Raw genomic sequence first — 14,553 nt, 5'->3', positions numbered from 1 at the left:
ATGTTAAACACAGGTTCTTTTTTTATTGTTATTCTTTTTAAATTCTTTGTGGTGGAAGAGTGTTGTGTGTCATATCCGGGGTGTAGTGCTACTTTTAAAAGTGGGGGAGTGCATTGATATATACCGCTTGTTTCTCTCTACACCAAAAATAGCCGATCTACAAGCTAACAACGCATCGCAGCGTGACACGTTGTGAGCTTGTAGATCGGCTATTTTAGGCAAACGTTCCCCCCAGAATATAGATGCTAGGGTTCAAGTGGTTTTGACCAAAACCGATATCCTAATTTAAGAAGCCTGCACCCCCTTCCACTATACACCCCTGTGTTCATACATTCAAAATGTAGATTTACAAATTGTTGATTACAAATTTTCACTGTCCCTCTAAATTCTACCAGGTTAAGTATTTTGTTCTCACTTACATCTTTCATGCTTCTGTGGCTGGAGTGTTGTGTCAGGGGTTTGTAAGCCCAAGGTTTGAGGCTCAAAACTGAAACTCAAAATACCTCAATAAGATCAAACTAATAATGTGGAAAAAAACCTAAACTTGAAAGGGAATCACAAATAATAAAATTCCCTGTCATCTATGGTGCTTCCTTGTCTTCTATGGTGCTTCCCTGTCATCTATGGTGCTTCCCTGTCTTCTATGGTGCTTCCCTGTCTTCTATGGTGCTTCCCTGTCATCTATGGTGCTTCCCTGTCTTCTATGGTAATTCCCTGTCTTGGTGCTTCCTATGGTGCTTCCCTATCATCTATGGTACTTCCTATGGTGCTTCCATGTCTTCTATGGTGCTTCCAATGGTGCTTCCCTGTCATCTATGGTGCTTCCTATGGTGCTTCACTGTCATCTATGGTGCTTCCTATGCTTCCCTGTCATCTATGGTGCTTCCTATGGTGCTTCCCTGTCTTCTATGGTGCTTCCAATGGTGCTTCCCTGTCATCTATGGTGCTTCCCTGTCTTCTATGGTGCTTCCTATTGTGCTTCCTTGTCTTCTATGGTGCTTCCTATTGGCTTCCTTGTCTTCTATGGTGCTTCCTATTGGCTTCCTTGTCTTCTATGGTGCTTCCTATTGTGCTTCCTTGTCTTCTATGGTGCTTCCTATGGTGCTTCTCTGTTATCTATGGTGCTTCCTATCACTCAGGGAAGCTTTGCAGCAATGAAATGAAACTACTTTTTAATCAACCTCTGAAGCTCTGAAAGAGATACTGATAAGTAGAATAAATTAGCTATATTTCAACAAACCATAATTGCAAAAAGCTGGTGTATAACCACACACACACACACACACACACACACACACACACACACACACACACACACACACACACACACACACACACACACACACACACACACACACACACACACACACACACACACACACACACACACACACACACACACACACACACACCATATTTTTTTTGGGGACCAAAACATGACCTCCTTGGCGGAGAATGGAGATAATGCCTCAAGCGCTCCCACTGCTTCTTACTATAATTTTTTTATGTTTCAACAAAACATTCATGAGGGTAGTAGCGCCCTCGCGGCATAGCTCTCACATATCTCTGCAATTTCTCGCCAAGAGTTTGTAGACATTGATTTATTATAACCTGCCTGGGGTAATATAAATGATGATACATTCTCACTTGCTCCTCTGCCAGACTCTCCTCAACCTGCTCTATGCTTTTTGTTTTTACTCTAGAATGGATGTGAGGTGTGTAACATGAAATCTCGATACACTACTCTGTATAGCAACTGGGTTTTGGTACATGTGTGAGCACCAACAGCTCTGTGCACAGCTGCACACCGTTGTCACTAAAGTCGCTATAAACTACTGTAGGCATATCAGAGTAGCACTCTTGTCTATGGTATGTTATTAAAACCTCAATTCTTCTAGCCACTTCAACTTGGCATCAGTATTTAGAATTTTCCAAAATACCGGTAGTCGGAATTTGCTAAATGTCTCAAAACTAGACAAAATAGCAGATCTGCAAGCCAAGTGTTTTCGTTACTTTCACGCAAAACACTCTAGCTAGCATGACAAGGTATAAAATAGCGTAAGTGGTTAATGGCCATTTTTTCCTTATCTTTCTCTCTCCTCCCTCACAGCAGGGGAAACCCCAAGCTCCCCAGAGGCTGACCAGTCTTGTGCCATCATGCTAGAAATCAACGCTGTTCGTCTCTCTCTCTCTCTCTTCGAATCACAGAGAGTGCGGATCATCTCACCTCTTCATCATCGTCGTCCGTCCCATCAGCTCATGGTTCAGCTAGATGATGAGCTGGACCGGCCAGCCGTCCGTTCATCCATCTGTCGTCTAACCAGATGTTGCATGTCTCAGGAGAGGATTCTCCCTTTTCTCTCTCCTTCTACGGTACCTGATGTATGTTGAGTGTTCTCAGAGGAGAGTTGTCCCCGGCTTGGTTTAGGACAGTGACAGACTTGGAGAGATGAAAAGAAAAAAGCCTGTAAAAAAACAAATCTATTCTATTGTTTCCAGTTCATTCCATGGTCACTGCCAGACCCTATCGAGTTGCCCTCTTATTCCTTTCCAGCTCAAACTAATGATCAGAGAGAAAAGTGGGGGGGAAACATCAAAATTGTAATAAGATTCAAAAAAGAAAACAACGAGCTAAACTGCAAAATCCGACCAGTTTATCATTGCTATACACAATCTGAGATCACAGACAATTTGTCACGCTATGGGAGTGTTGTGCTGTATGCATATACGATACTGTATATTATTACAATTATGATTTGTTTTCGTGCATTTATTTTGCATTGATTTTATTGCACTACAATAATTAGCACATAAGGTTTTCATTGCATTTGTAAAGTCACACTCGAAATGAGGAAAAAGGCTGTCTTCTGTCTAATGTAGAACGTAATTCTTTGTTATTCTCCTGCATTTATTTTTATACCATATTTAAAGACACTTTTACTTAAAATATATTATTAAAGTTGGCCCTTTATCTGTTTTAGTGGTCTGGACTTGGATTTCTCTACCTTTTCATATCGTTGCCGTCGGGCAAAAACCTCCTATCTCCATATTCTTTTTGTGTTTTTTTTTGGTAAATTAATGCCCTACTTGATCATGCTACAGCGTCACACAAAAGTATCAAAAGCTCAAAACGCGTCGCTTCGCGTCGCGTTTCGAGCTTGTGGATCTGCTACTGTTGATACTTTTGAAATTGAATTCTGAAAAGGAACAGTTTTGGACATATGAGGTTTCCACCCGACAGAGACGATTTAACAAATATGATATAATATACTGACTAGTAAATTACTTGCAACATTTATTCTGTCAATTGTAATGGAGACTCAAGAATACTGACCCCATGCAATTTTCTTTGTCACCACTAGATGGTAATATACCGTCTCTTAGAACAGGGGTCAGCCTCTCTTCAGCTCCCACCTCCTCAAGCTAGATCAGCAAAAAGGCAAATCAGTGTCATGGTGACAAATGAAGTTTTGTCATGCGACAGTGTCATCATATTCTGTCCCACTCAAAGGCTTATTGTTCAGACGGTGCCCGGCTGAGGTTTTTCCACGGCCCTGCTGACGTTGCAGCTCTTTGATGGCAGGGGTAACAGTCAGACAATGTTTTGCATCTTTGTGCCCCGTGGTCAGCTTAGGGAGAACCACAGACAGACAAACATTGTCTCAGTCGCACTTAAGGAATGCGAATCATGGCCATTTGAAAGCATCCTGTCAGTGCAATTGGGTACATGCATACATACACACAATGATTTATGGATAGTGGACTTTTTTTCCTCCACTGATTGTGGAGGTTAACTGTCCCGATTTTGGATCATAATGGCATGATGCAGTTAAAATGCCTGTTGGGAGGACAGAAGCAGAAAGAGCTGAAATGGAACCAAATCGAAGTGTTGTGAATGGTCTTCGTACCTTACCTGTTCATTGTTCTAAGTGACAGAACGCATCTTTACTCAACAACCTACCCCCCAATACGAACTTGTGGAAGAGGGAGGGAGAGGTAAAAATAGTCAACGTGGAAGAAAAAGGAGAAAGTTTGTTAAAAAAAAGTGATTGAGGTGTGTGAGGGAAACGACTCAATGGAGTGGGAGGGGAGTAAGAAAAACATATGATAGAAAGTTATGACAGAGGAAAGAGGAGAGAGGAGAGAGGTTCAGCTTGGTTTGATTCACACAGTGATCAGGGCCAATAGGAGAAAGCCTCCCAATCTTGAGGAGGGAACAGACGAGGGATTTCAAAACTAAGGCAGGCACTACAGTGAGACTCTCACACACGCTCTCAAATAGGACCACAGCCAGGCGGACTCTCCACACAAATCAAGGATACAGGGCTCACTCTGACTACTGTGTTATACGTCGAATGAAAGATAGATACAACATTGAGGGAGAAAGAGAAAAGAGCAATCGGTAAGAAGGATAACTGACTCATTAAGACTTTGAGTCCTGATTGGAGAAACAAAGCAGCAACAGCAACAAAAGCAAAAGCAAGGACGAAACTCGGGATACTACAGACAATGTTGTCATGGAAACCACAGCCTGGATGCGGTCGCAGGGACCAGTGAGGGCAGACATCAGCACCTGACTGCAGCTTCAGAGCCTTACTTCCCCCGACACACTGACACAAGGCAGGTAAACCACACTTTCAATGTCAGCAGTTTTTATGAATGGATATGTGAAGACATAACGGTTGCACCCAGTGAGAATTAACCACTTGAACCCTATAGCATCCGTCTCCTAACAAAAATAGCCCATCTACAAACTCACACTGTGAGCCATAAACCACTTAACCTAGCCCGTTTAGACCTGGAACACCTGTACGTCGTTACACCTTTCAAGCCGGTAACACCTCTGTGTGTAGTTGTTGCTATATAGGCTACAGTATATAGCAATTTTTTTTTTTTATATATATTTTTTTCTTTTTAGTTTTTCAGAAACTTTTGGTCAGGATTTAGAAGGTCAGGATTTTTCTAAAATAAAATCGGCCTCAGGTCTAAGTGGGCTAGGGCCTAGTATAAAACCAGTCAACTAAGTATAGTACATGAGATTCCTTGTGAATAAGGCGATTCCACAGGATTCAGTGAAACGCAGTAACAAGTAAACAGTGAGCAAATGAGTGATCAGGCAACACTGAGATTGAGAGTGACTGAGTAAGGTACTGGTAATGGTACTACTGAAGGAGTGTAACAGTTGCTGTACAGTATATACAGCAGTTCGCCCCCAAAAAAAAACTGTCATTGCTGGGGGAGTTGATTCCCACTTGGGCCACCCATACTAAGAAATGTAAGCCTTCGAGGTACCGTGAGGAGCTTTGGATGAACGCGTCCACCAAATTACTATAATTAGCGAGTGAACGAGGGCTTGTGGGAATTAGCGATGGGAGCGGGAGAATAAGTGAGTGTTGATGGTATGTTGTAAGCCTCAGTGAGAGTACGAGCAATTTCAGCAATTGTAGAGGAAACACTACGACAGAGCAGTAAGAGATTACTATATGTGATGTGCTTAGCAAAACGGTATCAAGGATGTACGGGATCCTCTCTTCACAGGAAACTCAGTGGTAATTTCACTCTGAAAGTGTAAAAATTGACCCATTTGGGTCCATTTTTACACCAGTTAACAACTTAAACCCTATATTGCATTGACTCGGGTTGCCTAGGGATCTTGGCCCCCCTCATTTCCCCCGCTCTGCATCAAATCTCTTTAACGAAAATAGCCGAACTACAAGCTCACAACGTGTCACGATGCGAAGCGTTGTGAGCTTGAAGATCGGTTATTTTCCCCTGACTGTTAGCCTATTGACATGTCCAGAATAGGGACACTAGGGTTCATGTGGTTAAATTACCACTGGGGATTTTGTGATCTGTTCTCCGACTCTGTCTGTTCGTGTCTGAGTGTGTGTGTGTGTGTGTGTGTGTGTGTGTGTGTGTCTGAGTGTCTGAGTGTGTCTGAGTGTGTCTGAGTGTGTGTGTGTGTGTGTGTGTGTGTGCGTGCGTGCGTGCGTGCGTGTGTGCGTGCGTGCGTGCGTGCGTGCGTGTGCGTGTATGCGTGTATGCGTGCACATTTGTGCGCACGTGCGTGTGTGCGTGGTGAATAAAGGGAAGCTTGCCTTCCTGATCCGTCTTACAGCGCTGGTGACTGTACCACCTTGTACAGGCCATTCTGCACTGATGTCAAAGAGGATTTGGAGAGCAGACACGTTACAGCTACTTCAGTGACTCTACAGAACGCTGCTATATTATAAACCACCAACAGCAGGGTTTCTCAACCACTGGGGCGGCACCCAAACATGGGTCGTCGTGAGATCTTGCTGAAATCAGCCATCAAAATGAATTCAACACTTTGACCAGCATCCAGTTGTTAAACCTCAGTATCCTTGTGGTTTCTTAGCCAAAAATGCTTACAAATTATAATTTCCAAAATGTAACCACTTAAACCCTATACACTTCATTGACCGAGGTCCCCCAGGGGTTTGTACTTGGCCTCCTCCTTTGTTCCCTCTACACGGTACCAAATCTCTTCTGTGAAAATACCTGATCTACAAGGTTACAACATGTTGCAACATGGTGAGTTGTGAGCTTGTAGATCTGCTATTTTACAAGAATCTTTGCCTATTTTCATCCAATGTTTGACTATGACATGCCCAGATGGATGCTAGGGTTCATGTGGTCAAACCAGTGAAATGTGGTAATATAAACTGTAGCCTGGGTAGGTGTCACATCCAGGAAGAGCTGGGATTGGACATTGTGAGGTTTTTTTTCCATGGCCATTGTCTCCTGCTTAATATCCCCATTGACAGAAAAATATTGTGGTGAAAGTGTAAGATGACCATTCACTGAAAGCGAGTAGGAGCACGCCAAGACAAAAACTTCACGACAGAAATGAAAAAGGATACTTTTGCACAAGTTACACTTCAGTGGCTGACATTTGGTCACCCCAGAGGTGCTGAGGAAGTGCTATGACTCCTGTTCTGAAATGTCAGCCACTTCATTGTAGTAGATAAAATCGGTGCAAAAAACAACATAAAAAACATTGTGCTCCTACCATGTTTCTCTTCAGCGAAAAGTGATCTGAAGTTTTTACTGTAATATGTTTCTCTACTTAGGGCAGGCTTTAGTAGTACATTGGTAGTGTTTAAGCTTGAAGCAATAGATCCCCAGTGGCTGAATCTCACTTTTAATGGCCTTCCCCCATGGGTTTATAATACAATAAATAATATTGTATAAATGCTGTATAAATACTTCATACTCTGAGAGCGTAATAATGGACCTCTGAGAGTTATATTAAAACAATGAGGGTTTTGCTGTGTAAAAAAAGACAAAGTCACCTTGTCAGCCCAGGACCTAGATAAGAAATTGTCTGATGGTCTCATTCCCCACATCAGTACACTATTCTGTTGCCTTGCCGGTGCCTAGTACAGAAAATACCGTATTGTACAGTGGTCGAAGGTAACTAAGTACAATTACTCAAGTACTGTAAGATGATGATGAAGATATTTTACTTTCAAAAAAATTTTTGGTCATTTTATCGTCTACTCAGGCTTTTGTGAGCCCCCTGACATTTTTGAAGTTGCTTGATTCAGTATTTAGATATTTGATATTCATTTTATCAGACACGCCCCCTTCCTATACAAACCCAATGTAACTTCAAACTCCATTTTGATGTTAGATTGATCAAAAACACCCGTCCTTGGTTCTGGTGACTCATCCTGCCCTCCTAATACGTTAGGGGGGGCGTGTTTTTTCATTAATCAAATTTAATTTATTAATAATATTATTTCCCCCAAAAAATATTAAAAATACATTTAAAAAGTAATTGAAAAAACACGGTCTCCTCACGTATTAGAAGGACAATATCAGTCACCAGAACCAAGGACGGGTGTTTTAGATGAATCTAACATGGTTAAAATTGAGTTTGAAGTTACAATGGGTTTGTATAGGAAGGGGGCGTGTCTGATAAAATGAATATCAAATATCTAAATACTCAAGCCACTTAAAAACTGTCCGGGGTGCTCCCAAAAGCCTGAGTAGACGTTAAAATGACCCAAATTTGTTTTGAAAGTGAAATATCCCTTTAAGTACAATTCCACTAAATCTCAGAGGCAAATATTGTACTTTTTACTCCACCACAATTATTTTAAAACTACTAGTTACTTTGTAAATTTGGATTATTATTACAAAACATACATTAACCACTTCAGCCCTTTATACATTTCGGCCGTTTGAAAATAGCTCCTTGTGAGCTTGTAGATCTGCTATTTTCAAAAGATTTGCGTACATTTTGTACATTTGAAAACTTGTGAAATGGGACATTCTGCACAATGAGTACTTTCTACTTTTGGTACTTTAAGTACATTTTGATACCAATACTTTTGTACTTTTACTCAAGCAAATTTTGAATTCCAGACTTTTACGAGTCTATCTTTATGATTACTTAAGTAAAACATTTGAGTACTTTTCCACCACTGGTATTGTATCTGGAGTATTACAGCCATTATCAAGATGAATTGTGGTGACAAATGGCTGTCCAAACAATGCTAAGCAGCCTCCTGGCGATGTTGGCATAAGATACGTTTACACAGCAAAGCCTCCAAATTGAGCCCCCCACCCCCACCCCCCACTATTAACGAGCCAGCAGTAGAGCACAGTTTGGGAAAATACAAGCCACAAATACAGATAATGACATGGTTGGTCTCTGTGTAATTGGCTTCAAGTGAAAACATTGGCGGCCTCTCTCACAATGTGAATCAAACCTCTACTTTCATTTAAGGTCTCTCTCTCCCTCCATTTTTCTCCCTGTCCCTAGTGTGTGTGTGTGTGTGTGTGTGTGTGTGTGTGTGTGTGTGTGTGTGTGTGTGTGTGTGTGTGTGTGTGTGTGTGTGTGGGTTTGTTCATGTGTGTACATTACTGCATTTGTACTGTATGTACTGTAGGATGTGTGCATCTTAGTGTGCATGTATGTGTGTGGCTGTGGATATATGTGAAGGGTGTGTGTGCGTGTGTGTGTGTGTGTGTGTGTGTGTGTGTGTGTGTGTGTGTGTGTGTGTGTGTGTGTGTGTGTGTGTGTGTGTGTGTGTGTGTGTGTGTGTGTGTGTGTGTGTGTGTGTGTGTACACACACATGTATGTGTGTGTGTGTGTGTGTGTGTGTGTGTGTGTGTGTGTGTGTGTGTGTGTGTGTGTGTGTGTGTGTGTGTGTGTGTGTAAGAATGAGCTTTGAGCTGCACGGTGAATTAAATGCAGTTCTACTGTAATTAACTGCACTTACCAGCCTGCCTATGAGACTTTCTGACGCACCTATAATTGAGGCATCAGGTTTTGTTTGTTTTAACCTGCCTTTGATGACATGCTGGGAATAGTTTTTCTTTTCTTTTTTTTAAAGGGCCCTTTGGTAGTACATACTGTATGTGTGCATATTTGGAAGCTTAAAAATGATTACATTATTGACTAACTGTATTACCGCAGTAAAACATCCACACAAGAGCTGTGTTGCCTGTTTTGATTTTTAGCTCACATACAAAGAACAACAACCAAAAGACAGTTCTTGTTATGCTGGATCTGTTATCCAGACATAAAACGTTAATGGGAGCATTCTGTAAGGAGCAAAACAAAGCAAATTTACAATGATAATGATTATTCTCAAGAGTGATTTCTGTCTAGCTCAGCAGTCTCTCAAGTATTTGTTTCTGGTACTTGTAATTTCATTAGAGGTCTGACGTTTGGAACCAAGGTCTGCCACAGTTAACTGAAGCACATCCCCTGTCTAGCATTTGTGGTTCTGTTTGTGGACAATATTAGCGTTTTGCAGACGCAGAGATAGCATGCTGGTTCAGCTCTGTCTCTGCATTAATAAGCACAAACCACAGTCTCCTTCCGTCTCCACCGCGCCACAATTTAGGACAAGTATAAAAGAGAGAAAAAGATAGACGGGTAAAGAGACAGGGTGACAGAACACACACAAGCAAGCAGACATAGAGAGCGAGACACACACACACACACACACACACACACACACACACACACACACACACACACACACACACACACACACACACACACACACACACACACACACACACACACACACACACACAGTAAAGAGGGAGGGGGAATGTTTGAAAGTTCCACAGTGGAGGGAAAGGTCCTGGTGGAGTTGGTTTTAGCCTGTACACTATCATTACACTCCTGTCCCAATTCTCCTCCAGCCCCCCCCCCCCCCCCCCAGCCCTGTCTCCTCACACCAAGCAATACCCCCAAACCCCCCCTACTCTCCCATCCCTCACCCACCTCAACCACCCCAACCAAAGCCTCCCACTCCCAGCCCCCCAAAAAACGCAATTTGTCTTGCCATGGAGATTGATGAGGATAGCTTGGCAGGGTCGGCGCTATCATACTTAGGCCGAGTTTGGAAGTGGAGAGGGAGCGGGGCCGCTGACTGTATAGGCCATCCGTCATGCGCTGTGTACACATTCGGTCAGGTCGTCCCTGCAAATCCCCCAGGGCCTTGTAACTCACCAAGAGCTGGTGGATGGAGTCCACTCCTCTTTAACCAGTGAATGGCTGGGAGCGGCAGGAGAAAGAGAGAGGGAACTCGGCCTATACGGAAGCCTGAGCCCCGCGGACCAGGGCCTTCATCCATTTAAAAGTGTCATCAGCTCGAATAAGAAGTTACTGCGAAAGACAAATGAGCCCGTGTTGTAGAGGGTGGGTAGATCGCTGTAAGATGGAGTGGGGTCACTGCTCTCTGAGGCAATGAATGGTGGAAGAAATCAGCGTGGGGTCTGAGACTTAGTTCTGCCTGTGTGTGGTGTGTGTGTGTGCGCATCTGTATCTGTGTGTGTGTGCGGATGTAAGTATGTGCAGACGTGTGCTGTGCTTTTTTCCCTCATGTCTGAAATGTTTCAGGATAGTTATGTTTGGCTAAAACCCATCCCTACTCCTACAGTGCTCACGTTGCAGAGTTGATTTTGAGATGCATTTGTCAATGAGTCAAGCTCCTGTTCGTCCCCCAAAATGCACAATGCCAAAACTTCACCTACAGACTCTGATTATTTGGCTTTCGTTTATACAAGAACAGAAGATGTGATCTTTGTTGCAAAGATCTGATCTCTTCATTACTGGTAACCATGGAGGAAAAAATGTTCCATGTGGTTTTCTCTCCGTTTCAAAAGCCATGGAAAAGATATATCTGCGTGCAAACAGTTAAAATGCAGTTCCGTCCCTTTGTACACCTCACCTATCTTCTCAACGCTACAGGCGTTCCTATAGAGGAATAGCAAAGGGGAAGTCTATTTAGAATTCAGACCCCATCTCTTTCAGATGTAGCAACTCCATAAAAACAGCTGGTGTCTAGCTTACGGCGAGTGCTGCCGGGATGGTTTCCTCGAGGCGGAGACTTGAGCGCTCCTGCAAAACGGGACAGAGCTGCCATGACCCTGGGGGTCAAGGGCTGCGAAAATGCAGGCATAGAACAAAGTGGATTATGATAAAGTCATTTGTACCACGTCAGAGCACGTTTTGGGTCCAGCAGAGGAAGAAAGAGGATGTAAAAAATTTGCACAGCAAAGAAGAGTCGGTGAACAGTTGCAGGCCAATGGCCTTGAGGCAGTTTAGCTCTCAGTCAGGGTTTGCGGACTCGATGTCATGCAACATTTGTCAAGAGCAACATCTGCTGAAAAGATGCTTGAGTGATGGTCAAAAATGTGTTGGCGCAAACGCTGACAGTGTACACTCGGACACATACTCAACTCTCTCTGTTCATGTGAGAGTAGGACCTGGAAAAGTCTGAAAACCACATTTCTCGACACTACAGACAACTTGTACAATGACAATTTCAATGTCTTAGAATAACTAGAGGGAGAATGTGTGCATGAGAGCGAGCAAAAAGGTTTGTGGGTGCCCGCATGCATGTGTGTGAACAGGGGTCACTCCTGAACATTCACCACTACGCACGTAAAGTGCACATGATGGTGAGTGTTTATAACTTCCATCTTGGTCTCCCATCTCTCATGTGGATATCTTGAACCTTGGAGATTAAGGGTCAGTCCCAGTTCACTTTGCTCCATAGAATATATAACTAGAGAGAGGGAGAGTGGACTCCCAAAGGGTACAGTTCCCCAACCCTTCCCCTAATAACATGCAGATGGGCCTCTCTAATGCCTGTTTACATATCTGCGGCATAGTTCATGACTAGAGTAAGCAAAGCCCTAATTATTTTACCCGGCGACAAGACCAATAAAATCAACTTCCCCTTCTCGTTATGGGTGTTTAAGTGTGTCCTTTGATGGCAGAGCTTTGTTTATTTTTGGAGGAGTTGCGTAGCCGAGAAGAAAGCAAATAGAAGTAATGACACAGAGACGCTGACAAATGGAGGTCCCAGTGATGGATTCATTTCCTCAATGATGCCTGGGAGGCTAGACAAGTGAAGGCGGTTCAACACGAATGCACATACGCACACTTGTAAACATGAGATCCCGCATAATTAAACTATGGCAGCTTCGGGGTTGATAAGTGCTGTGAACAGACTCACTATATCTTACAAAGACTGCTACAATCATGTGTCAACATAATTCAAGTGCCTTTACTGACTCTACTGAAGCAAACAACCTTACAGGAATGTTTCACTGATTGATTTGCGATTTTTAGTAACATTTGTGTTTCTTTCTCTAGAATGTTTTGGAGAATCACTCTCCCCATCCTATTGGCTGGGGTGTTCTGCATCGCCGCAGAGACAAGGAAGCTTCGCCCACAGGGATCGATTCCATCGCCAAACAAAACCAAAGGAAATCTCTCCACAGAACGCCACCACCGGCTGTTGCCACGGAAGCCTGAGGTGCTGTCGTCTAGCCGGGAGGCTCTGGTGGTGACAGAGCGCCGTTACCTCCGCAGGGACTGGTGCAAGACTCAGCCACTCCGCCAGACCATCAGCGAGGAAGGCTGCCGCAGTCGCACCGTGGTCAATCGCTTCTGCTACGGCCAGTGTAACTCCTTCTACATACCCCGACACATGGGCCCCAGCTTGGGCCAAAATCGAGGTTCGGGCTCCGGCAGGAGAGGCCACAACAAGGCCCAGGAGCCTTTTCAGTCCTGCTCCTTCTGCAGGCCACATCGCGTCACACAGCTCACTGTGCAGCTAGACTGTCCGGGCCTCCAGCCCCCCTTCAGGCACCGCAAGGTGCAGAGGGTCAAACAGTGCCGATGTATGTCTGTGGACGTGAGTGGCAACGGGAAACTGTGAGAACGTACTCTAAATGTGACACTCGAAAGGATTTTGTTCTGTGATATACGACATAAGCGTTCAGATGAACATGGACAAAATGGTCCACACGTTCATTCTCCAAGGACAGATTGGCCTCATGTACATTTCATTTCATTGCACACATGACAGCCTGCCACATAATAAAATGATTTCCACGAGCTGGAGCAAGCTTCACAATAATGTGGCGATGCTGGCTAAAGCTTGAACTTTATGAGGAGTTGGCTGCTATGGTGACTGGCTCTAAACCTTTGATCTGACAATGAATGACAACAGACATTGCGGAAGGACAGTGAACAGTGAATGTTGGGAGTCACTCATGAGGAAGCAGGGAATGTTGGACATGCTTAGTTTTGCCTCCCTCTTCTCACGAAGAAGACAAAGTGTGTTTCATAGTTTGTGTCAGCAGTGCAGGAACAGTCATTTCTGAGTTCCTGCTCGTTTCTTGAAATCCTTTGATTCCTTGTGAACTCAGAGGAGTTATCCAAGAGTCATCCTGAACATTTTACTGCCACAAAACCTAATGGATTGCTGCTTGGAAAAACTTAACAAAAAATTCAATTCCTGAAACAGAGCAAGTCTGGTGAAATCAAAGAGTGGAATCCCTCAGAATTAACCTTTTTGATAAACAACATTCTGTGGGTGGGTCTTATTAGATGGCTCGCTCAAGTAGCTAGCAAGGTTATAATCTGAAGGAAAAGCAAACTACTTATGGTTTAATTTCTGATCTTTTAGCCCTGTAACTTGACTATCTATGGCTTCTCAAAAGATCTGATGTCATGGGAAAGTTATAAGGAAAAGACACAAAGATTGGCCATATACATTTGCCACAAATATACTAGCCAGTAAATAAATTGTATTGGATTATATATAAAGGAGGTATTGCAAAATATGTGTGTGTATTTTGTAAGTATGTATGTCAAAAGTATATTAAATCTATTTCATATAAAACTCAGTGGTGTTTTGAGCGCATGCATTTCTTGTAATGTCTTGCAGTACTGTTTGGACACTTCATAAACATCAGCACAAAACATGTTAATTAGATTTATTTTATTCCATTATTCAATAAATAGTATATTTTCATGGTTAAAGGCATTTACTGAGAAACACACTCAACTGTTGTTATTGCACATGGGAGTCACGTGAGATAATACACAGTCAAATCCGGAGTGTCAATTTAACCCATCTAGACCGGTTACAGGTCTAAATGGTAGTTTGTTGCTATATATCGCCGTTGTCGGGGCAGAATCCTCTTGTCCATATTCTAACCTTTTGTGTTTTTTCTGGTAAATTCATTTATCATAATACTACA

General features: G+C 43.1%; 2 protein-coding genes across 3 annotated transcripts in view; both read left to right on the top strand.

The window, feature by feature from the left end:
- rgs7a (regulator of G protein signaling 7a) overlaps positions 1–2,248 on the top strand; it is a 94,030-nt gene extending 91,782 nt beyond the window's left edge. Inside the window, exon 17 of the mRNA XM_080450187.1 lies at positions 2,111–2,248. The gene's annotated coding sequence lies outside the window, so the exon portion shown is untranslated. The remainder of the gene's footprint in view (positions 1–2,110) is intronic.
- Positions 2,249–4,244: 1,996 nt separating this feature from the next.
- On the top strand, positions 4,245–14,154 carry LOC308100217 (gremlin-2-like). 2 transcript variants are annotated; one of them, XM_080449183.1, is made up of 2 exons: positions 4,245–4,624; positions 12,656–14,154. In XM_080449183.1, the coding sequence occupies exon 2, from the start codon at positions 12,657–12,659 to the stop codon at positions 13,221–13,223; it is 567 nt and encodes a 188-aa protein (XP_080305309.1). In that variant the 5' UTR covers positions 4,245–4,624; position 12,656; the 3' UTR covers positions 13,224–14,154. The 2 variants fall into 2 exon arrangements, with proteins under 2 accessions (XP_080305309.1, XP_080305308.1); XM_080449182.1 differs by having other exon boundaries at positions 4,246–4,620.
- The last annotated feature ends 399 nt before the right edge of the window (positions 14,155–14,553 follow it).

This window comes from Gymnoscopelus braueri, assembly GCF_963280865.1.
Source record: "Gymnoscopelus braueri genome assembly, chromosome: 14".
Taxonomy (NCBI): Eukaryota; Metazoa; Chordata; class Actinopteri; order Myctophiformes; family Myctophidae; genus Gymnoscopelus; species Gymnoscopelus braueri.
The sequence above is the reverse complement of the archived record's forward strand: the minus strand, read 5'-3'. Positions and strand labels throughout refer to the sequence as shown.